Source organism: Pantherophis guttatus, chromosome 5 (assembly GCF_059756535.1).
Source record: "Pantherophis guttatus breed Tessera chromosome 5, ASM5975653v1, whole genome shotgun sequence".
In the NCBI taxonomy this organism is placed as follows: domain Eukaryota; kingdom Metazoa; phylum Chordata; class Lepidosauria; order Squamata; family Colubridae; genus Pantherophis; species Pantherophis guttatus.
Window position 1 is genome coordinate 23,158,236 of NC_142067.1, and position 25,629 is coordinate 23,183,864.

At 40.8% G+C, this 25,629-nt stretch overlaps 1 protein-coding gene across 1 annotated transcript; it reads left to right on the top strand.

The window, feature by feature from the left end:
- The first annotated feature begins 40 nt into the window (after positions 1 to 40).
- On the top strand, positions 41 to 13,176 carry SHISA2 (shisa family member 2). The gene is made up of 2 exons (XM_034410571.3): positions 41 to 1,843; positions 9,777 to 13,176. Exons 1-2 carry the CDS (start codon positions 1,516 to 1,518, stop codon positions 10,328 to 10,330), a joined length of 882 nt encoding a protein of 293 aa, XP_034266462.2. The 5' UTR covers positions 41 to 1,515; the 3' UTR covers positions 10,331 to 13,176.
- The last annotated feature ends 12,453 nt before the right edge of the window (positions 13,177 to 25,629 follow it).

Genomic DNA, 25,629 nt, shown 5'->3' on the forward strand with positions numbered 1-25,629 from the left:
AGCGGCGATTCTTAGGGCGCATGCGCGCCTGGAGAGCATCGGGCTGCCTATAATAACAACAGAGAACGCGAGGGAGCGAAAGAGATCCGCGCGCACCACCAGTAGCTCCTGCGGCTGCTGCCGGCATCGGGAACCTCCGCTAGGAGTTTTTGCCATCGCCTGGCTGGGAGGAGGATCGGAAGGCAAAGTGCGTCCTTGGGCAGAAAAGTACCGGCGAGAGCTGCGTCCGGGCTCCTTGCTCGCCTCTCCAAGCCAGAAGAAAACAGCGGTCAATTGGGAACCGTGCGGGGCACGGCGGGGAAGAAGAGAGGCGGAGCGGGAGATTGCGCTCCAACGGGGCTCTTTTCCAACCGCTTATTCCAGCTGCTGGACGTTTCCATGAAGCTCCTCCATGGGCATAAAGGAGTTCGACCGGGATCCCGACTTTCGGATATGGGGACTCTCCGGACTTAAGAGGGGCTGAGAAGTTGCTGCTGCAGCGGGTGCGAGGGGAAAGCCGGGCGCGCGTGTGGAAGGGGACGGCGGTGTCTCTCGCCAGGTGGGCCCTTCAGCCCCCTTCCCCCGGTCTCCGCCAGCCCCGCGCACCAAGGATCTCCGGGCGTGTTATGGTTCCCGGAGTCCTTTGCTCAGTCTCGTTGGTCTGGGGGCGACGGCCCCAAGTTCGCCTTCCCTGCCTTTCCGTTTGCTAAGAGGGGCTCTCGCTCGTCGTCTCATACTCGCTACCTTCCCGGCCAAAGCGACGGCGTTTTTCCCAACTCACACGGCTGGGGATAGCGGTGTAGCTTCGTCGAGCTGCGTCTCTCGGGCTTCCCCGTTAGTCTCGCCCGCGTTTCCCAGCGTCTGCGCCGGTCTCCGTCGGACTTCGTGACAAAGGAGATGCCGAAGTTCCTCGACGGCCAAGAGTTCGCGGGCCGACCAAGTGGGGCTGGAAGACCCGGCGTCGCCAAGTGACTTTGGGAAACCTGAAGAGACGGTTTTGGATTCCCACAGGGCTTCTCCGCCTCCTCCGCTTGGTGCCAGCCAGGAGCGGGTGGACTGCGGGGCTGTTTACCTCAGCCGCAAACCCTTCGGCAGACCGCAGGCGCTTTATCTTGTCCTTTTGGCCTCCCCCTCCTCTCCCTCACAGGGAGAGACACACAAACACACACACACACACACACTCTTCCTAGCCAGTTGCTGCAGCGAGGTGACAACCAGTTGGCACTTACTTCAGGGGTCGTCTATTAGCAGCAGCAGCCCCCCCACTACGCCCCCTTGGCACGCTACGCCTGACTTCCCAGCGGAGCCCGCCTTCCTCAGGCCGGCTTCTGTCTCTCGAAATTTTCCCCTCTTTTCTTGCTCTCGCGCGCGCGGGCGCACGAACTTCTGTGGCCGCTGCCTGTGTCAATCCAGGCAGCCAGAAGAGAGAGAGAGAGAGAGAGAGAGCGGGACGGGGGGGCGGCTTGCATCCTTGACGGAGCCTCCGAATTAGGGGCAGGAGCCGCCGCGGCACCCCCCACCCCACCTCGCGGTGCCATGTGGCGGGGCCGGCGTTGGCAGCTGCTGGCGGCGCCGGGAGGGCGGCTTCTGCTGCTGCTACTGGTCGGGCTGAGGGCGCGAGGGACGCTGGCTAGCGGCGAGTATTGCCACGGCTGGCAGGATGGGACGTCGTGGCGGGAAGGTTTCCAGTGTCCGGAGCATTTCGACGACGGCGACGCCACCATTTGCTGCGGCACCTGCGCGCTTCGCTACTGCTGCTCTCGCCCGGAGGTCCGCCTGGATCAGGGCATGTGCGACAACGACCGGCAACACGGCGGAGCCGAGCACGGCCGGCCTGACAAAGACCTGCCAGACAGCGCGGCAGGTAAGGAGTGAGGAACCTGATACTCCCACCATTGCACCGCTTTTCTCCCATTGAACTCTCCCTCAAGTTACCCCTTTTTTCTCTTTGGATTTGATGCTTGTGCTACAGGTAGTCCTCGAGTTACAACAGTTTCTTTAATGACCGTTCGAATTTACAAGGGCACTGAAAAGTGACTTGTGACCGTTTTTTCACAGTTACAACCTTTGCAGTGTCCAGGGGTGGGCTCTAATTTTTTTTACTACCGGTTCTGTGGGCGGGGCTTGTTTTGTGGGCGGGGCTTGATGGTCATGTGACAATTCTTTAGGATTTAGCAGAGGTACTGGTCTACCAGGCTTTTAACTGCTTGCAGAGCTGTACCGGTCTACTCATTTGTTTTTGGAGGCACCAGTCTACCACCACACTGCCTTTTAACACTGATCAGCTGTAGGGCGGCCCTTTGAAGCCCTGGGGCAAGAGTTTAAACAGTTTTTTTCCTTCTAGCCAATCAGCTGGGACTCAGGAGGCAGCAATAGATTGGGGGTGGGGCCAAATAAAAGGTAAGAATAATGCGGGGGGAGGAGCGGGGGGGCAGAACCGGTTCAGTGACATCATATCATCACCGCTACCGGCTCGGCGGAACCTGGAAGAACCCACCACTGGCACTGTCCCCATGATCATAGAATAGAATAGAATAGAATTCTTTATTGGCCAAATGTGATTGGACACACAAGGAATTTGTCTTGGTGCATACGCTCTCAGTGTACACTTTGCAGTGTCCCCATGATCATGTGATCAAAATTCACACCCTTGGCACACTGGTTCATATTTATCACTGTTGCTGTGTCCAAGGATCATGTGATTGCCTTTTGTGACAAGCAAAGTCAATGGGGGAAGCCAGATTCACTTAACAAAAGTGGCAAGAATGTTCATACAACGGAGCAAACCTCACTTAACAAATGTCTCACTTAACAACAGAAATGTTGGGCTCAATTGTGCTCATAGGTCGAGGACTACCTGTATTTCTTTTAGATAGCCTGTGTTTAGGTAGTCCTCAATTTATGACCACAACTGAGCCCAAAAGTTTTGTTGCTAAGCGAGAGAGTTGTTAAGTTTGCCCCCACTTTATGACCTGTCTGGCCGTGGTTGTTAAGTGAATCACTGCAGTTGTTCAGTTAGTAACTGGTTGTTAAGTGAATCTGGCTTCCCAATTGACTTTGCTTGTGAGAGGTCACAAAGGGATCACATGACCCTGGGACATTGCAACCGTCATAAATTTTGAAACATCTGGATTTTGATGACCATGGAGATGCTGCTAGGGTTCATAAATCACTCTTCATAAATCACTGTTTTCAGTGCTGCTGTAACTTCAAACAGTCACTAAATGAATTGTTGTAAATCGAGGACTGTACCTAATACTACCTGCATTAGTCATGTTATGGCTTACTGCAATCAGCACCATATTGCTTTGGAATATGCATTTATTATGGAATATATTATTTCCAATAATAAAGAAATATGACGAGTACCCATCATATTCTGTTATTCGTCACTGGTACTTGCCCAGTCACCCAATCTGGGATTCTTAATTTGTTGAATAATTTGGATGTTTCAGGCTGGTTGCTAATGCCAGATCCGGATTATCCTGCTTCTCCTCTGCTCCTTGATTCTCTTTGGGGATCTTGGACTTCAGGGTTTAGATCCAGTTCTAGCTCCACCTTGGGGCTCAGGATGGGGTATTGCAGGCAAAGCAGATCTACCTGTTTACCTGATTCAGCAGTAAGACCCCATGTAAGACTCTGGATATGGAGAATATCCAGAGCCTTGTATGGGCTCATAATTCATATCACATGTATTTGTTGTGGCACAAAAATTATAATTTCTGAATGGAATGTGCAAATGATACTGTTTAAAAAAAAACTCAAGTTATTAAATGTAGAGAACTTGAAAGTGATTTAAGAACAGGCTTTCATTTAACAGAAAGTGCTTGAGTTATTTGCATGCATATGGGTATCATTGATGAGATGGAAAACATGTACTTTAAATTGAAATGCATTTTATTTAGTTTCTTTGTATTCAATCACATAGCAAGAGAAGTTTGGAGCATTCTGCCAAACACACTCAATGCTAATATTTGTATAGTTATTCTAAGTTCAGGAATTCTTTTATACAGTACTTGCCTTTGTTTAAAGTTTAAGAAAAGTAGTTTCAAAACAAGCCTCTTGTGGTGTATATCTACAAGTATCCCACCTGTGAAACTTTTTGAAACTTCCAGAAAAGTTTTTCAAAGCTGCTTCCCTCAAAATCCCTTAAAATTATTGTACCATCACCACAATGCATAAAAAAACATCATCCATTCACATACAAAGCTCCATTTATTGCTTTGATCTGTCAGTGTCCTCATTATTTATTGCTCCTAAACTTTTGTGAACCAAATAACTCAAGAAAACAGTCTGTACACTCTACAACACTTAAACTCAGCAGACTTTTCAGTGTGAGAAATCAGTTTTGGGATGTTTTCTGAATTGCAATAAATGGCTTTAGAATAGAAGAATAGAATGGAATAGGAATAAGAATAGAATAGGAATAGAATAGAATATTTATTGTTACTTTAAATGTACACTAATCAGCATGCATTTCATTGCATTCTCAAAGGATAACCATTATGCATACACACACACACACACACACACACACACACACACACACACACGACACAGAGAAACATCATAGTCTATTTTGAATGTATACACATACATGGCAAAAAAATCAGAATCATGCGACTTGACAAGACGGATGGTATAAGGAACAAAACTTAAGTTTCAGGGTTGAGCAATGCATGATAATTCAACAATATGTAGAATATCACGGTGCAGAAGGCACCTGAAAACATTACTATAATTTTGTGGGCTAAGAGCAGGAAAAGGTAGAGTCATAAAAAAAGACATGATAAGGTTTTCATAGGTATAAGCACACAACCAGTGGCAACTAATTGAGTTGATGATATCTAGGTTTTAAATGCCTATAATTTAGTTGGGAGTTAGTACCATTTTACCCAATTAATTTTTAGTATGTATAAGATCTGTTGCCATCCCCTGATTTTTTAGCAAAAATGCAGTTAAGAGCTTATTGAACTATCCAACTGGAAACAGACTGGAATATATATTTAAAGTACAGGTAATCTTCAATTTATGATCACAATTGGGACCAGAATTTCTGTTGCTAAACAAGGCACCCAATTTTATGGTCTTTTTTGCCCTGGTTAAGTGAATCACTGAAGTTGCTATGTGTACAAGAAGAGATGGCATAACCTTGAGGGGCAGAATGAAAAGGGGTAATCAGCCTAGAATCCCTAGGTAACCACAAGCGGACAAAGTCCAACCTTCCCTTCAATGCTGTTGACCCATATCTAACTCTAAGCAGGTACCTGTGGGTAGGAATTTAGTAATAAATCAGGTTAATTGAATCTTCACTTGTGGATCTGGTCTTTCACACCTGAAATTAAGTGAACTGCATGGTTATTAAGTGAATTGGCTTTGTTTGTTTGAAAACTGGCTTTGCCAGTGGGAAAGTCACACATGTGATCACAGAAACCCAGGATGCTGCAACTATTGTAAATACATTTCGTAAATGCATGTTGGTTGCCAAATGCCCAAATTTTGATCACATGAGGATGCCACAGTGTTTGCTGTAATATTAATGATCGGTATGGTAAACTGCATATTGTCAAAGAAGTGATGGTGGGAGGGTTTCTTTTAGTTTTTAAGAAAATAAAGTGAAAAACAACTTGTCAATAAACTAGAAGAAGATAAAATCCAAAAGAGTAATATCCTGTTAGGGCATAGATATAAAAGAATGCTCCCTTGCTGGATTGTGCAGTTTAATTATGAATACAATAGACAGTAAAAATCATGGATATTTGGAGTGGGACACTTTTAAGCAGAAGCTAGCTATGACATAACATTGTAATTAACTGTTGTGGTATGTTGGTTAAGGTATGGTTGGACAAAAGTTGAGAAATCAGGTTTTAATCCTCCTTCAGCCACAGAAACTTCACTTAGCACCAATTACTTTCTCTCTACCCATCCTGACTGGGGGTTGAGGACCCCTGCTTTAAACAACTGTGTTTTTTTCTCAGCGATGATGCCTTCCACAGTTCCAGTTGCTAGCAGTTTCACAGAGATCTCACATTAAGCCACCAATATCCCATACGTAAATCTTGACTCTAACCCTAATTCTAACTCTTTACGGTTGGCAATCATATGGAAGCAGTATACATTCCTTGATGGTGTCCCATCAAAATATTAACTAAGCCTGACTGAGTTTATTTTGTAAGCCTGGTTAAGGTCATCCTATTACTGTTAGGTAACTAGGCACAGAAGAAAATTGATATTCTTGGGACCTGATTGTTCTGGAGGTCTGAGTCAAGAGTTTGTTGATCAATCAAATGTTTCATCATCAACAAATTGGTTTAAGAATTTTTATTCCTCCACAGTTGGAAGATAACCATGTTTGCTGAAAGTTGGGATAGAGGGTCTCAGATAGAAACATCTTTTGGGGGGTGCGCGTGGGGGGGTCCCTCTTCCAGGTTTTTCTCTTTTTATTCATGGACATTCAATGTTTACCTGAAAATAAACAAATAAGCAAAAAATAAAAAATCCAGAATAGCAGCCTTATTGAATACCAAAAAGAAAGTACAAAAGTAATGCTGAAGCTCTATGTAGCTGGAACAAAACTTTACATAATAATTGCAAGCTTTCTTGTTTCAGTTTAAATTTTACTCTTCAAAAACCAAAGGACCTGTTATTATTGGCTCCACTTTTCAACAATTTTTGTGAGAATTCTCAGAGCAACCTAAAAGCATGTCAGAAACTGATACGGCACAGTTTCCATGGATTAAAATGTAACCAAATATTAAACAAAAATGTCCCAAATATTAACAGTAACATGTTCTAATTCCTACCCTTCCTCCAGATTTTAATCATCTTCCTTAATTAATGCTATGATCACAGGGCACAATAAGCCATAAAGTAGCCAACTACATTTTGAATAGCATAATAGTAGAATAGTAGAATAGTAAACAGTGTTGGAAGTATTATTGAACTGGAACTGGAACCTGGAACTATGTTGTGAATCTTCTGTTGCTCAAATAAGAATATTCTCTTAATATGGGTTTTGGATAATTTACTTAACTGCATATGAGACTTATTTTAGCATTAACCAAGCTCATTGCAATGATCAAAGCATTTCATACACATTATTTTAATCTTGTTTGATCATTCTAATTTTGCATATGGACAATGAGGACTAATTTCTTTTATGTACACTGAGAACATACGCACCAAAACAAATTCCTTGTGTGTCCAATCATACTTGGCCAATAAAAAAATTCTATTCTATTCTATTCTATTCTATTCTATTCTATTCTATTCTATTCTATTCTATTCTATTCTATTCTATTCTATTCTATTCTATTCTATTCTACTCTACCCTACCCTACCCTACCCTACCCTACCCTACCCTACCCTACCCTACCCTACTCCATTCTAATGAATTGCCTTAGCCTGATATTTGGGGTACAGCTCTCCTCAGCCATATTTGGAATATCCAGTGATAGGGTGTGATGGTAACTAATGGTGTAAAAAATGTTAGGAGGAAACTAGCAAATCTCCTTGTTTAGATTAGGGAATAGATCCGTAACCATGAGCTAAGACTTCCTGCTTCCATATATTTTTTGTACCTTCAAGTTAGTGTTGAGTCCCTGCAGTTTTAGTGGCAAGATTCTGAAAGTAGTTTATTATTACCTCCTTCCTGTGGCTGAGATAAGAGTGACTAGCCCAAGTCACTGAAACTGGCTTTCATGGATAAGGTGGGATTAGAATTCATGATCTACTAGTTTCTAGCCTAGTGCATTAACCATTACACCAAATTGGTTCTCCTTAGTCTCAGTTTACATTTATACAACATGCTTATCAGTGCTAAAAATAGTTGTTTTTATAATTCCCTCCAAATTGAAGAAATTCCAGAACAATATACTTTATACCTTTGACAGGTAACTTGATGCCCTCCAGATGTTTTGAACCTCGGTTTTCTTGCCATCGGCTATATTGACTCAGGCTCATTGGCAAAACTAGAAAAAGTAGACATATATTAAGTTATTAATAATCTCACTCATAATCTCTTTTATATTTTATAACATGTTGAATTTTCATCCCCCCCATCCTCCCATTATAGGAAAAGCAAATATTACTTTCTAGATCAGGGGTGTCAAACTTAGAGCACCATGTTGTTGTCACATGATGTATCGCAATTTTCCACCCCTTCACTAAACCGGGGTTGAGCGTGGCCAGCATGTGATCAGCTGTCCCGTGGGCTGTAAGTTTGATATCCCTGTTCTAGATGGTAGCATTTCCTATAACATCTCAACTAAATTGTCTCAAAGAGACCTATCTTTTCACTAACAATATTTTATATTGATTTTCTAATTAAAAAAGAAAATTCTAGAAAAATGAAACTCTTTAACAAAAATAGCCAAAAATAATATCAGCTCATATAACATTCTAACTTAGGTGTTTCTATATTATGAATGAATAAATAGCATGATTCCAGATGCCTTCCTATATGATTTATATTCCAAAACTAAACCTAACCTTTTGACTTACTCAAAAAACTTTTTCTAAATTGCTTTCCAGCAATTTTTCTCCTGAAATGTATGAATCCATCAGAAATTATATTATAATTGAGGCTAATTATTCATTATTATTCATTATTCAACTAGCTAACCAACCTTGGATGATCTGGAAAGGAATCAGGCTTAGTATTTGGAGGAAATCATCTAAAAGAATTTAAAATAAACTACACTAAACTGGCAAATCAATAAAAGAAGAAATGCAAAGCAACCCATTCTGATACTGTGTTTATGTTGTCAACAGGAACTGTGTTTGACCTTATTTCTTCTATTCCTGAAAAAAACTGCATATTACAAGAAGTGATTAATTTCATTTACACTTGTGTGAGGGTGAATTGGAAGAAGACAATGGGAAACCCCTTCCGATTAGTAACAACAAAGTACAATTTCTCTAGATTCAAGAGGAGTGGGGCTCAACCTAACTTAATTGTATGTATGTCCAAGTCACATTGACATTAATAGAGATCATACTACATGAGTACATACATTTTTAAACAACTCACTATTAACTATTAATCTTTGCTTTGAATAGTGTAATTATAGGGCGGCATATAAATCGAACCAATAAATAAATAAATAAATAAATAATAATAAATAATAATAAATAAAGATAGATAGATAGATAGATAGATAGATAGATAGATAGATAGATAGATAGATAGATAGATAGATAGATAGATAGATAGATATGTCCACCTAAGTAAGGTTCGGTGGAATTTAGCGGACTGGGGTTCAGATCTCCAGTTGATTATGGAGCTAACTTTGAGCCAGGCTCAGAAATCAAGCTATTTCAGAGTTGTTGTCAAGATGAAATAAGATCTGCAAGTGTCTTGCCATGAGCTAGAAGAAGAGCAGGAATAACGATAAGATGGGATGGTAAGAGGAAAATTAGTGCATAATGTTGTGTCATTTATTTCAGTTGTTATAAGTGATGGGGGGGAAAGAGAGAAGAACTTGTCATGCTTCTTGCAATTTTTTGCCAACACTTCTGATTGCATTTTGTGAAACAACTCAAAAAGCTAGTGTTTTTCCAAAGCTTCCAGGTATATTGAATTCCCCTAATTATCAGTCACAGACTTTGCTATTTTGGGAATTATAGTTCAGCATACTTGGACTTCAATAGGTTGGAAAGACTGCTTTACCAATTCCTTGTTTTCTTTTGTCTTGCTGGAGGTAAGAAAAGGTAGCTGAAAACGTCTCACTATTGTATAATCTATATTTTGCCCTGGTAGAACAAATCCTCACAAGTTTTTTCTTTTCTGTTGGCAGTGCCTATATATGTGCCATTCCTTATTGTGGGGTCTGTTTTCGTGGCATTCATTATTCTGGGATCCCTTGTGGCTGCTTGCTGTTGCCGGTGTCTGCGACCCAAGCAAGAACCACAACAAAGCCGGGCTCCTGGAGGGAATAGGATAATGGAGACAATCCCCATGATTCCAAGTGCCAGCACCTCCCGGGGATCATCCTCACGTCAATCAAGCACAGCTGCCAGTTCCAGTTCAAGTGCCAACTCTGGTGCCAGGGCTGCTCCCACCAGATCACAAGCTAACTGCTGTTTACCAGAGGGGACCATGAATAATGTATATGTCAACATGCCAACTAATTTCTCAGTACTGAACTGCCAACAGGCCACACAGATAGTGCCTCACCAGGGGCAGTATTTGCACCCCCAGTACGTGGGGTATGCTGTGCAACATGACTCCATGCCCATGGCCTCTGTCCCACCTTTCCTGGATAGCCTGCAGAGCGGGTACAGGCCAGTTCAGTCGCCATATCCCCACAGTAATAGCGAACAGAAAATGTATCCTGCGGTGACTGTGTAACTCTTAAGAAGGGAAGGAAGCAAGAAATCAAACCAGTCACAACGATGCATCGAGCGAAGGAGTAGTAACAACAAACTGTACAAAACAACAATTTGTAAATAATTTTGGAAAACCTGTGTTTCAGACAGTGTCTATTCCTGGTTTTCACTGGATGCAGTAACAAAAACCTGTATGAAGGTACCTGGAAGTGGTATTTCTAGGTAATGCCTCCATTCCAGTGTATAATTTATAATAGCTATGAATTATGCTGAAGGAGGCACTGATATTTCTGTTACCAAACTTGTGTAAATAAGTGATTAAATGCCCCTCAGGTACTTCCCAGTCAGCGGTATTTGCCTAGTGAATAGAAGACATTTTGTAATGTGACAAGATAATATTTTAGGAGTGTCTTGTTTTACCTTTTTTGTCCTAGGTACAATGACTCTTCATATTGCTGTACCGACAATCATGCTTCACAGTAGTAGGCTAAATGGTGCAATCTTGTTAGTGTCAGTCCTAGGAACTTACTGGTTAGCTCAGTGGTAAAAATGTAGTCATTCCACTGTAGGAAGTCCATATTCCCATCCTGACATCCATCTTCCTCCTCCCTTCTATTGAGTTCTGCAGCAGTTGATTTGAGAGATCTTCTGCTGGAGAATCTGGAGAGCCATAAAAACAGACAAATAATCTGACTTCATGTGACAGCTTCATATGGTTTCTTTTCCTAGCCATATAACGTTTATTTTCCAATGGACTTGAAGTTTTGATTTATAGACTGGGATTTAAGGAACTAAACCAGCCACGCTCATTCAGAAATAAGGAAACTGGGATTTATTTCATAACTGCCTTTTCCAAATAGCAAGTCCTCATTACTCCATAAAAGTTGCCTTTCAAAATGTTCTCACTAAGAGGTCAGCCACTGTGACACATCTCCTCAGGAGCATGAATATGTCTGTGTAGTCCTTTGGATTATGGCCATGATCAATGCAGAAATATTATTTATCTCAGGCATTTCCAGATCACAATAAATTACTCCAATTAAAATACCCATGAAAGCCCCAATATCTGTTTTACTAATCTGTGAATTTCAGTGTTTGCTCACAAAGGCTCCTGCATGCCTCGAAAACTGCATTTGGGAATGTCAGTAACTTGAGATTTGTGGATTATAGCCAATACTTCATCCAACATGTTCCTAACTCCTTTTGTATTTGAACACAATACAAAAGTCACATCTATATCAAGAATTAACATGGACCTGAGAAGGGGGGGATTCCTATTTAATATGAATAAAAACAGGCCAAACAGTCACACGCTTGGAAAATCCTACCCAAGTTTCAACATTGGAGTCCAGAGGAAGATTTAAATTAGCCACCACAAGAAGAATTAGAAATTAACAATAACAATATAAAAAGGTTACAATGAAAATGTGACAGTCCACAGACACCCATGTAAAAACATTTTTGATGGCATTAAATCAAAACTATATTGCCCTGTACCAACTGATCTCACTTACAATATCTCGTCACCCTAGTGTTACAGTATATCTTATAGAGACTTATTAGCAGTGACATTATTGTATTTGATTAATAAATTAGCTCTTAGCTTGAAAAGATCTTTTTGGTCTGAGTAGATCAATTTGGCTTAAAAATATGAAGTGCTTTGGAGCTAACTGGATTATATTCACTATTACCTCAGAAATAGATTTAAATTTTCCTAGATGAAACGAAAGTTGATGGTCTTGGGCTGCAATCCTTTTTATACAGAATTAGAAGTAAGTCCAGTTTGACATCAGTTGGGCTTCCTTCTTAGTGCATAGAACTGCACTTTCTCATCCTGAAATTCATTGCACATGTCCTGCAACTTAGGTGAAAATCAGGTGAATGTTTTGTTTACTTGTTTGGAAAAAAAATAAGTTAAAATTGAAAGTATTATAGAAACTAATTTACAACTACTTGGGAGAAATGCTTTTCATTGAGAAATGTATGAATGTGAGAAAGTTCATTGTAGATTTGTTGATTTAGATTAAACATGTGATAAAGGCTTGAATTATGGAATTGAAATTGCTTCTGAATGTCACAATAGCGATATACAATAGAAGAATAGCATGTGTGAGAATAAATGGAACTTAGTAAATGGTTCAACATTAAGCAGAAAATAAAAACTTCCTCAAGGATGCACAATATAGTAAGAATGATGTACTTAACTATGTGGTAAAGCAAGAAAAAAAGAAACATTAAAATGTATGAGTGATGAATGAATGTTATTGACTATGAAAGTGAGTGACCAGTATGAATGTAGTATATTGAGGTGGTACAATATGTACAGATGGTGAGAATTAATGAGGATGCAATTGCAGAATGAACTGTGAAGTAAGAATGATTGGTTGAGAGAAAGGCTAAGACCTACAAAATTGTCTTAGGTTTAAATTGAGATTTTCAGAAAAACATGAAGTATAAGGAACAAAAGGCAATGTATGAAGCAATGTATGAATATAAAAAGCAAGCAAGAATGGTATGCAAACAGTTGGAGACATTAAATAGTATTGGTGTAAGCTATTTTTTAGTTGTGTTTCCTTTTTTTATGTAATTCTTTTAGTCTCTTTGATTTATAAGGTCTTTTCTGTGCTCTGCATAATTTACCAATCCTGAAAGGGAATAACATAATGTGTATGTATGTATATACAGGGAAATGCTCTTGAGTTGTAATAAAAATGATTTGTGATGTGGTGTTTTATATGTCATGTAAAATAAGTAAAATATTGTTAATGTTCGGTTTAATTTTTAAAAATTTCTTAAAAGAGCATTTGAGTGATTCTTACAAGTGAAAAAAAAATCTTTTGTTTCATAATAAATATTTTATGGTGTGAATTTTATTTCCCTGTTATTTGTTGCTACCCATTTTTCAAACCCTAACTCTTTGATGCCATCCAGTACTTATATGCAGTTTTGCAGTTTTGCAGACCAGTAAGAAACTGCTGCTGGAGTATTCAATAATGGAGAACCTGGAGACCTTATAAAGTTCCGAGATAAGTTTTGGAAGATGCAAAGCAAAACGTAAAATGCAGCCTTTGGAACATGAGATTTCCTTGGAAAAAATAAATACTTTTTCTCAAGGCTCATCTGCCAAGGTGTTCAAGCATGTATGTATGCATTTAACTTGGAGAAGCATCCAGATAAGATCTAATTAATATGGTGCTAATTTCCTTGCTGAATTAATATCTATAAACTGTTTCTCATGGAAAGCTGCTGTTATCCACTGCATCCAAATCATTTATGTTCTTCCATGTTATAACCCTGCACCTGGCAGCATCACATAAACTAACAAACTCTGCTCCTATGGGAATCTTGTTGACACTTTGCCATGAATTGCCACTGGAGCTGAAATGAGTAGAATTGTATCTCTTGGTGTGGAAGTGAGTAGTAAAAAGGGATACCATTTGCTGCCTAGCTGCCAGATGGTTAAATTTGTACCCTTAAATTCAATATATATGTGGGACAGTGGTAGGTTGCTCCCGGTTCTGTCCGGTTCTTTAGAACCGATAGTAAAAGCGGTGGGAGGCTCCGCCCACCCGCCTGGACGTCATAAATGATGATCTGTGCAAAGCAAGCACATCCGCGCTCCTGTTGCAAACCAGTAGTAAAGGTAAGTAGAACTCACCCCTGATGTGGGACCCTGGAAAAAGTAAAAGGGGAGGGAATACCACCACTAATATTCTGGAATTATCTGGAATGTTTGGTTCCTTGTAGAGTAGATTCAGTCTATATCTAGGTGCATTGGAATTGGACATCAAGCTATCAGAGATCTACTTATCCATCTTTAATCTGTTTGTTAATACATATAGACGCCAAAAATGTGAAATCAAATTTCCTTCAGTATAAGCTTTGCTCCCAGTGACTTCATGCAGATGTCCATATAGGCCAAGGTTTCTCAGTCTCAGCATCTGAGCATGCTGGATAGGGAATTGTAGGAGTTGAAATCCACACATTTTAAAGGTTACTGAGATTGAGGAAACTCTGACATAAGGGTGATGCTTTGTTTTGTTTTGTTGTCAGCAAGATGGAAATTGTTTGCCATCTCCTTTCAGGATGTTTTTTTTTCTTTTTAGTTTCCAAATCAACCTACAGCATTGATAACCCCTGGAGATCTCTCATTCAAGTACTAACCAGTTGGATCATCCTTAGCTTCCAGTCCCAGATGTGGGAGGGGGGGAGGGAACATTTGGGTGAAAATTTGATCGAACATAGAAGTGCTGATTGCCTCTAGCATCAGTTCAGTGATGGGTTCTAACCGGTGTTACTACTGGTTTGCTTCGCGCACGCGCATTGGATTTCAAAACAGGTGAGGCATGGCAATCCCCTCTGCCGCGCCTTTCAGCTGGGCTAAAAATGAAGGAATAAAGGTGGGTGTAGCACGGGGATGGGCGGGACGGTCCAGCTGACAGTCAGAGTGAACTGGTTCGCTCTCACATCAGCATTTCTGCTACCGGCTCTCCTGAACCGGGGAGAACCGGTAGCAACCCACCACTGGATCAGTTCAACATGAAGCCCAGTTCAACATTCTCCAACGGAGGTCAGGAACTATTATTTTCACTTTCATTAGAATACAATATTATTTATTTATTTATTTATTTATTTATTTATTTATTTATTTATTTATTTATTTATTTGTTCGATTTATATGCTGCCCTTCTCTGGAGACTCAGGGCAGCTTACAATGCGTTAAGCAATAGCCTTCATTCTTTTGTATATACCTGCTTAGTAGGGCTTTCTCCCCCACCCCAAGCGGTGTTCTTTTTTATACAAAGTCAGCTTATTGCCCCCACAATCCAGGTCCTCATTTTACCTACTCGAAAGGATGGAAGGCTGAGTCAACCTTGAGCCTGGTGAGATTTGAACTTGCAGTAATTGCAAGCAGCTGGTGCTACTTAACAGCACTTTATTCTGCTGCGCCACCAAGGCTCTTAATAATGTAAGCCATAATCTCTTTGTGGACTCTGCCTGTTAGAGCCAGGCATTGTACCTATTTCCTCAACAAATATGGTTAATACAAACTGCGACCTACACCTACATGAAACTGCTAGGGGAGATCATCCATTGCTAAGGGATGAAGTATCAGCTTAGAGTTTCCAAAGTTGGGAAATACTGATCTAGTCCATAGTGAGCCATGGGAGATCTACATCTTATTGCCCCTCCAACAGGAGTGGGTTCTACTTACCTTTACTACCGGTTTGCATCGTGTGCGCGCGCTTTGCACATGCACAGATCACTTCTGATGATGTCCAGGCAGTGGGTGGAGCCTCCCACTGGTTTTACTACCAGTTCTTGTGAACCGGTTTGAACCGGGAGCAACTCACCACTGCCCTCCAAATTCATCCCATCAAAATCTTGCCACAAACCACTGAATAAAAAGAGTACGATATTCTCCCTTTTTGTTGATTTAAAATAAACACGCTGAACAGTTTTTATAAGATGACAAATATCTGGGTTTTTTTTTTCCTTTCAGTTTCCTTATGTTTTTATTAGTTTTGGAAAGTGGCATGGTTGGTGGTTCCAGAATTGCAAGGGCATTTTGCATTCTACACAATGGGAGCTGTGTCCATAAGGCTAGTTCCACAATAGACATCAACCCGCAGAAGCCATCACACACACACACACACACACACACACACACACAAACACACACACACCCTTTCTTCTATTGTAAGGCATTAGGATCTTACGCAAGTTTATTGCCAGGAATTTATAGGAAATGGAAGACAGATGATATTTTTTGTTTGACCCATTACTCATTATTGTCTCTTGGGCTACTCTAAACAAATTCTCCCTTTCCCACAATATTTACCCTGCATATATGCCTGCCTTTAGCCATAGTTCAACACTCCCATTGAGATTTAATCTGCTGTTTGTATAAATAGCACTGCTTAGTTAATTCTATTTCACATTTCCTCCACAATCTGCACACAGTGTATACAGCTGTATTCAGTGCCCTAGACTTAACATCATCAAGCTTTGACAGATTTGTTTTCTTGCTTATTCCATGACACTGTATGTAAACCTTGTCTCAGAATTGGAATTACCCAAGTCATACACTTTTCTTCCCCAGAGACCCCTTCTATGCGTGAAAATGTGAGATATTTATAACTGACAGCTCTATAAAACTCAATATTCTTTCTGAAAAATTTGGCACTTGGGAAAGCTGTATGCACCCAAATTTGTTTCCTTCCTTCCTTCCTTCCTTCCTTCCTTCCTTCCTTCCTTCCTTCCTTCCTTCCTTCCTTCCTTCCTTCCTTCCTTCCTTCCTTCCTTCCTTCCTTCTTTTTCCTCCCTCCCTCCCTCCTCCCTCCCCCCTTCCTTTTCTACACAGGTAAATCCTTTAGAAGCAATTCTTAGAATGGCAAATATAATTCCTAGAACCGTGTCACAATCAAAAATTTTATCACCACATTTTTCTGAGTATTCCTCCAACAAAATTCTGCCCTGGAGAGATTCCACTCCCAATAGCTGTGTCTAAAACATTCATTTTAATAGCTTCATGTTGTTCCTCCTAGGCTCCATTCTATTGATAGTTTGCTTCCTTTAGGAGGCTTCTTCTGGGCATATTGATTTGACCCTCATTTTATTTATTTTTTTCCCATTTGCTGTAAGTATATCTTTTTGTAACGAAGATACCTGATAAGATACCTGATAAATCTGGCGGCCTGTGGGCCTGATGCACCATGCGCAGGCCATGCCCACCCCAGCTCTGTGCCCACCCCACATTCACCCCAGCTCTGTGAAGGGAAAAGCATAGCGATACGTCACATGACGGCAACGTGATGTGGCGAGTTTGACACCCATGATGTAAATGAACTAAATTCTATAATTTATGGCCAGCTGCTGACTTATCTTTGAAAGCTAAACAGCATCAAACCTGATCAGAAGCATTTTAATAGAGAAAAATTAAGGAAGAAAGGGGAAAAAATAGATGGAAAAGAGAAGAAAAAGAAAACATGCATGGATACTTCCACCCACCAATAATCCAGTCAGATTTTTAAATACTTGTTTAAATGTGACCTTATGAAATAATTTTTTTTTAATTTTTAAACTTTTATTAATTTAAGAAACCACATAATACATTTATAAATGCAAGTAAAACAATTTACAACAAGCATCATCTTAATAACATCTACCTATAATATCTGAATTGTTACAATATCAATATCCTATATTCTTCAATATACAATATTTCTCTCACCTTATATAATGATATTATTTTATTAATATCTCGTGTCTCTTTCTTAAATTTCATTTGATGTAAAAATTTATTTTACTCTATTGATATCTTTTCTTTTATTTAATTTTTCTTTCTTTCTTCTTCTTCTTCTTCTTTTTTCACTTCCCTCTAACCATTTATACCATTTTTGCCAGACCAGATAATATTCAGATTCTTCTTTTCCTTGGATCTCCTTGGTAAGTCTATCCATCTCAGCGCATTCCATAATTTTGGATATTAATTTCTCTTGAATCGGGACCTCTTCTTGTTTCCAATTTTGTGCGTATATAATTCTTGCTGCAGTCAAAATAATATGAAATAATATTAATTAGTCTTTGTTTTGATGTTGTCAATTGATACATGGAAAATGAGCATATAAATATAAACCAAGATGTAAATTCAGAATTTGTCTTTGCAGGGATAAATGATTGTCATCTTTTTTTCTATTCTCTCCATACATGGGAAATAAAAGAAAGCCTAATTGACAACTAATTGTGTAATTGTAAACTAGCCATTAATCTAGGTTTAGTTGACATCTGTAGGTAAACTAACCAATATTCTGAATCTTGATCTGATCTACATTTAGTAAGCCAAATTTACCAGTATAGAATAGCAAACAAACCAAATTACTCCAATATAAGGTGAGTAGCTATAAAAGGTAAAGGTTTCCCTCGCGCATATGTGCTAGTCGTTCCCGACTCTAGGGGGTGGTGCTCATCTCTGTTTCAAAGCTGTAGAACCAGCGCTGTCCGAAGATGTCTCCGTGATTATGTGGCCGGCATGACTAAACACCAAAGGCGCACGGAACGCTGTTACCTTCCCACCAAAGTGGTCCCTATTTTTCTACTTGCATTTTTTACGTGCTTTCGAACTGCTAGGTTGGCAGAAGCTGGGACAAGTAACGGGAGCTCACCCCGTTATGCGGCACTAGGGATTCGACTTGCTGAACAGCCAACCTTTCGATCGGCAAGCTCAGCGTCTTAAGCTCCCCATTAAAGACTTCCGGTTGATGATGGAGACCTAAGATGCTTGTCTCTGTGGTAGGATTGAATATTTCCTGAAATAGCAAGGTGTTATTTATACCCACAGTATATAGCTATCTACGTATCTATGGGAGACCCTGCCTTTGGATGGTAAAAACACACCAATATTTTCTCAGCTTGTCCTTTCAAACCACGAAGTCTCCCACACTCTGGGAACTAATCCTTCTTATGTTGCTAGTCCAAACTACCCAAGGTTACAAATCTGTCAGTTTTCTCATGCTCATTACACCTTCCTTCAGGCAAGATGACTTGTAAACATTTTGTTCTGACAGTACAAGGCACTGAGAGCAGCGAGGGACAGAGAGGCAGATGTCTGTTTCTTCACAGGCAGCCTTCAGGAACAAAGAAGCCAAGGCCAAAAATGGCTACTCCTTCCCCACTAGGCAAATTTCCTAAGCTTCACTGTTTGAGTCAAGACCCAGCAATCTTAGCCAATTTAGCCAATGATGGGGGATGCTAGTGGGTTTGCTTATTTGGTAAAAGTGAGAGAGGCACTGAAACTATTCAGAAAGTGTTCGTGATTTTCATAAGTAGTCTTTTTACACATTAGCAGTCCTTTCTAGTTTGTCTTTGTACCTTCTAGTTCACGGGTATAGGAAGTTAGCACCCACCCCTCTCCTAGAAGAATGAAATATTTTAGGAAATATTAAAAAGGCAAAATATTATGTTTCCCTGGATGAGAAAAGGAGAAACAGGTTTTTAAAAACAAAGCAGCTTCCTGCAGCTCCCTTCCCCCCTTCAGCTCCAGGGTGATGGGATTAAGACACGGCCCTCAGGACATGATAGGATTAGCCCTCTACCCATTTCACCACATGGCACCTGGGAAGATTACATCACCCAGCAAGACTCAACCAAGCCTGGGATTCAGGACAGCCTACAGAGTTGCCCCTGCATTGCCCCATGGGAGTCTGGCAACCAATCAGAATACAAGCTCAAATTCAAAAGCCCAGAGAGGGTATAAAACTCAGGCACTCTCAGTATCTCTTCCCTTTTTTTCTTCACCCAACATCATCAAGGCATGTGATCCTGTCTACCATTAAAAACCATCTTTCCAAGCAGTCTCCCATGTTTCCAGTGTCTTTTTCCCCACTTGGAACTGAACCCAGATGGAGATTTCTTCCAACACAGGTTTCAAACCTGATTGCGTGATGTGACGTATCACAATGTTTTTTGCTTTTGCGGAGCTGGGGTGGGCGTGGCCTGTGTGTGACGCATCTGGTCTGTGGGTTGCCAGTTTGACAGGCCTGTAAACTAGTTCGAATTTTTTCACTTTTCCTAAGACACAGCAAAGAGCAAGGTTTTTATTAGTCACTTTCCCGGTACAAGCCAGTTCTATCTCCAAATACTGTTTTCGTTGTAATGCCTGAGAGAAGCACAACAGAGGTGCATTTTCTAACTTCTGTGTTCTTTTATGCAACTATAGATACAGAGCACAAGATGACTCAAACAAAGTATTCAAATTATTTCCTGAATCAGGTCCTTGAATTGATCCAGGCATCATTTACTGGCTCAGTTGGATTCTTGAATGGATGGGTTTTTAAGGATCCATTGTTTGGTTTGTCAGTTTTGCACTTCTGGGGAAAATGAGATAAATAAAATAAATTTCTTGTTCCAATAGACATTATCATATGTAGTTCTTACAAAACCAGGATAAGGAATGGCTTAAAAATGGGCTGAAGGCATAAGACACTGTTCTCTTCCCCCACCCACCAATCTAAGCAGATCACAGATGGATGTAAAGGTATAAATGATAAATGGCTCCCATGGCATCTTTCTTTGTTGTTTTTGTTGTTGTTAGTTGTGAAGTCGTGTCCAACCCATCGCAACCCCATGGACAATGTTCCTTTAGGTCTTCCTGTCTTCTACCATCCTCTGGAGTCCATTTAAGCTCATGCCTACTGCTTCAGTGACTCCATCCAGCTACCTCATTCTCTGTCGTCCCCTTCTTCTTTTGCCCTCCATCTTTCCCAGCATTAGGCTCTTCTCCAGTGAGTCCTTCCTTCTCATTAGGTGGCCAAAGTGTTTGAGTTTCATCTTTAGGATCTGGCCTTCTAAAGAGCAGTCAGGGTTGATCTCCTCTAGGACTGACTGGTTTGATCGCCTTGCCGTCCAAGGGACTCGCAGGAGTCTTCTCCAGCACCACAGTTCAAAGGCCTCAATTCTTTGACTCTCAGCCTTCCTTATGGTCCAGCTTTCACAACCATACTTTGCAACTGGGATATCTTTCCTAGATGTTTCATTTAGTAGATAGTGAAAAGCCAGAATTTAAATATAAGATTTTAAAAGGGGGCATGAAGGGTTTTTTTACTGTTGGTTCTTCAGGAAGAATGTGAACCTCCCTTATCTTGGTCAGTTACATTCTGATAGTAGTCTTTAGTCCCAAACAGAATGGTATTAATGCTTTCCAACCAACATAATACACTCATCTGTTTGAAAGTCTCCTCTCTCCCTCCCCAATTAACAGAGAGGCTTTCCCACCCCTCTTCTCTCCCTCCCCTTGTAATTCCAATCTCTCTCACTCTCTTTAAAGAGAAGTTAAGCTGCTTCTTCCTCCTCATAAAAGACTTGAAGGCAGCTGCTGTTATCCATGCTGAGCAACATAAGGAAGAACAGTTAGCACAACTGCTTTGTTCAAGACTAATGAACTGTTTTCATTCTTCTGACAGGGACAGCAGCAGCCAGGCCCACCCAGCCCACAGTTACAAATCATTTCCAACTCTTGCTTGGAATCAGAGGCTGGCAGTCAGCAGCACTCCACACAGCTCATGGGCGTTATGTCTGCCTTGCAAAAAGAATTTTTAATTAAAACAGTGGGTACGTATGCATTTATGCACAATAAGATATTCTGGAAAGTGAAGGCAAAAGCCTGACATTGGGGGCAAACCAAGGGTTCCATTTTTATTATTTAATAAGTTGGAGTGGATCAATGGTGGGTTTCAACCGGTGTTACCACCATTTTGGAATGGTGTATTTTGGAACAGCTGAGACATGGCAATCCACTCTGCCTCGCCTTTCAGCTGGGCTTCAAATGACCGAATATAAGGTATATATAACGCAGGGGTGGGCGGGAGGGCTAAGCTAACCGTCAGAGAGAACCAGTTCGCTCTCAGCTCACCATCGCCGCTACCGGATTGCCCGAACCGGGCCGAACCAGTAGAAACCCACCACTGGAGTGGAATTCAGAAAAGGTAGAACAAAGGGAAAGGGGGTTTCCAACCAAGACAAAACTTTCATCCTCTGACCTATCAGCTAAACTGAGGCAGGGTGTGATATAGAGGTGGTATTCAGCCGGTTCAGATCAGTTTGGGCGAATCAGTAGTGGGCACAATCCCATCCTATATCGCTGTGTTTTTGATGCCACACGCATGTGCAGCTAGCATGCGTGAGTGAATTGCTGTGTTGTATGACATCACACACATGTGCAGATGGTGTGCACGAGCAAATTGTCATGTTTTGTGATGCCGCATACATGCACGGATGCGCATGTGCTCACATTTCTGGTGCTGCGCGAACCGGTTGCTACAGTATGTGAAGCCCACATCTGGTGTGGGACAAATGATGTTTACCAAACTAAAAAGCACTCTCTTTTCGTTAGGCCCTAAAATAGGACATGTGGACTTTTGGAGCTAAGGACCATACTAGTTTTGGAGAAGCACGCCAGGGATGACATACCAGCAGGGCCACAGAGTTGGCTTTATATATGATAACAGCCCTCAGACACTTTATGCTGTTTCCTGGAACATACATTTAGTTCCTTCATTAGAGGAATAGCAACCGAAAATATGGAGATACGTGTCCACAACCAAAATCAATTCATGCACACAAAAAAAGTCTGGTGTTGATTTCAGTTTGACTTGAAAATATTTTATAAAATCCAGTTCTGCAATAGGATGTGTGAATGACCTTGGGAGACAGCAGGAAGAGCTGGAGACTAGACCACTGTCATGCAAAAGGTATCTCAGGGAATAGAAACAGAAGGACATGGGAAGTATCTTAGAAGGGACCTTCCTTAGTTTTCTGGAAAGTAAAAGTAAAGGAGCCTAACCTCAACTCTAAGTCTTAATTTTAATAATAGTTGAATATAACTGTATTGAAAGGGCTGAGCTATCAAATTGCCATGAAACTATTCTTCCTTAATTCAGGTTGATGTGTAAGCATAAAAGGCAGATATTTCTTCCAGTGGAATAATATGAACTTATTTTTTTTAATGCTATATTGCTTTGTAAACTTTCCCATGTGAGATGTGCCTTTTTTTACTGACAAATAGAGCCAGTGGAAATACGAAAGGTTCAAGAGAATATACAGTGCGAATATAAAGAAATTCCCACCTACCCTCACCCTCACTCAAGAAGAGATGTGGTTACATGGAGTATCCCATAACATAACACTTCTATCTCCGTGATTTCATTTTTAATAGTAATTTTATTGAACACTGCAGTAAAATGATCAGTGGGATCCATTCTATGACTGCCTTGCTCCACCTGCCATCAGCTCTTCTTGCTATGTGACCAGCCCATTTCCATTTCAATTCTTTTGTTCTTTTGATGGCATTGTATATTTTTGTTTGTTTTCCATGTGCAGGTCTTTCTATCTTGTCATATGATGCCGAGCTCTTTGTGCCACTTGTAGCTTTTGTATTGTGAGGTCAGTGTCCATGTTTCGCTGGCATATGTTAGAATAGGTAGCACACACTGATCAGAAGTTTTTCCCGTCAGGCATATGGGCATATTATTTAGTATTATTTAATACCGAATAATAGAACTTGAAAATATGCAAGTTTGTAATTTAACAGAGATCCCTGAAATAAATTGCTACTTAGTTGTTGCTTTTGTTGAATGAAAAATTTAGGCCAGATTTCCCTCTGCTGAGGTCCTCAGATTTCTTTGATTATAGCTTTCATTACATCCAAATACTGTACCTTTGCATAACAGAATTTGCACTCTCACTCATTTTGAAGGTCCAAGGCAGGGAAGTTGCTCACAACCGATTTGCACCAGGGAGCCACAAATGGTTCAAGAAACAGGACCCTAGCCTACCTAGAAACTAAGAAGCTGCCATCTATGCTCTGCAGTAATATGGTATAATTTAATACATTGCCGCATTGGCTCTGTATGTACAGTATATATTTTTATTAGAGTTGGTCCTTGGATTACAATGGCAATTGAGAAATTGCATGGTCTGAAAAATGCTGTTGCAAACATTGCAGCATCACATGACTGCATTGCTTAACGACTTAATGTCAGCAATCCTGGCTGTCCCATTGCCTTTGTTAAGTGGACACTATGCAAGTCTTTAAGTGAAGGCTCGCATGACAGTGAGGTGAAAAAGATGTTGAAACCAAGTGCCAAGGAAGCAGGCTGGCAGGTGAGAGTTACAGGGAGTAAGGTGCTATGGAGTAGCAGTGGGGTGCCATAAATTGGTACTACAGACTGCAGGTGGGCAGGCCATGGTGTGGACTGGCACTGCAGAGTGTGGGCAGGTGCTATGGAGTGCAGGTGGGCAGGCACTGCAGAATACCACATCCCCATGTTGCCCAGGGCTCCTCAAATGAAGGGAGTGGGAAGAATCTGCAGGCTTTCCTATTGACTTTTCTTGTACAAAGCTGGCAGAGAAAGTCGCAATTGGCCATCACGTGACTGTGGAATGCTGCAACTGTTATAATTGCAAGCCAATTGACAAACACTTGAATTGTGCTGGGGACATTATGACGATAGCAATTTTGAGGACTGGTCATAAGTCCTTCTCATTCAGTGCCATCGTAGTTTTGAATGGTTGCTGAACAATGGTGTAATCCAGTGGTAGGTTTCAAATTTTTTTACTACCGGTTCTGTGGGTGTGGCTTGATGGGTGTGGCTTGGTGGGCATGACAGGGGAAGGATACTGTAAAATCTCCATTTCCACCCCACTTCAGGGGAAGGATGCTGTAAAATCTCCATTCCCTCCCCAATCCAGGGGAAGGTTACTGCAAAATCCCCTTTTCTTCCTGATCAGCTGGGACTTGGGAGGCAGAGAATAGATGGCCAGTCAGAATTTTTACTACCGGTTCTATGAACTACTCAAAATTTCTGCTACTGATTCTCCAGAACAGGTCAGAACCTGCTGAAACCCACCTCTGGTGTAATCCAAAGACTAACTGTATTAACCTATTGATCCCTTTCATACTCACCCCAAAGATTAGCTATTGCAAGTTGGAAAGTTCTATTTATTCCTCTTTTTAAAGCTCATTTTTTGAAACTTATGTAAACTGATCACCAGAATTATATTAAGAGTTGATTAGGAGCCTTTCCATGCTGCTAAAAAATCCACCCATTTTTAAGAAGTTGGCAGAACATCATGTTGTTATGACAGTTACTATCCGTGTTGACCCTGGCCTCTAATTGATGACAAATAAATGACAATGCCTAACAGATTTTATACAGCTGCCGACTGCTGTTGGGCTGTTTCAGAACAATGGGGGAACACTGAGATTGGTACTGTTACAGGTAGGGTTTACTTAAGTTTTTAATGTTTTGGGGAAAAAGATGAAAGCAGTGATATGGGGATACAGCAGAACAAAGATATTGCCAAGGCACGTTTGAATCATGGTTAGGTGCAAGCAGAAAAAAGCAATGTCTTTCATGATGGAATGCCCCTTGTATCTTAATGGAGAAAGAGCTATCATGTATTGTGTCTTTGGGTTTTATTTTATTTACTTTTCTCAAAGCCTGCCATTCCTTTCCATCTGAAGGCCATGCTACATATCAAAACTGGTCAGAAAGTAAAACAATCCAATATATAAATAGGAAATAAAGGAATCATAGTAGCCGTCAATCAGTATAGAATACTGTATATCTCCCTTTGGTTTTCACTTAATGTTTTTTCATGCTGTAGGTGTTGTTTAGAAAGAAACAATGGTTCCACCCCACAAAATGTCCTTCTGGATATCCCGATTTTCATTTTCAATGCTACTGAAGCACCACCAGAACAGAAACCTTAATGATGAGAAGCTCTTTAACCCCCTCCAGGTTGTTCTCTTCATATCAGTGG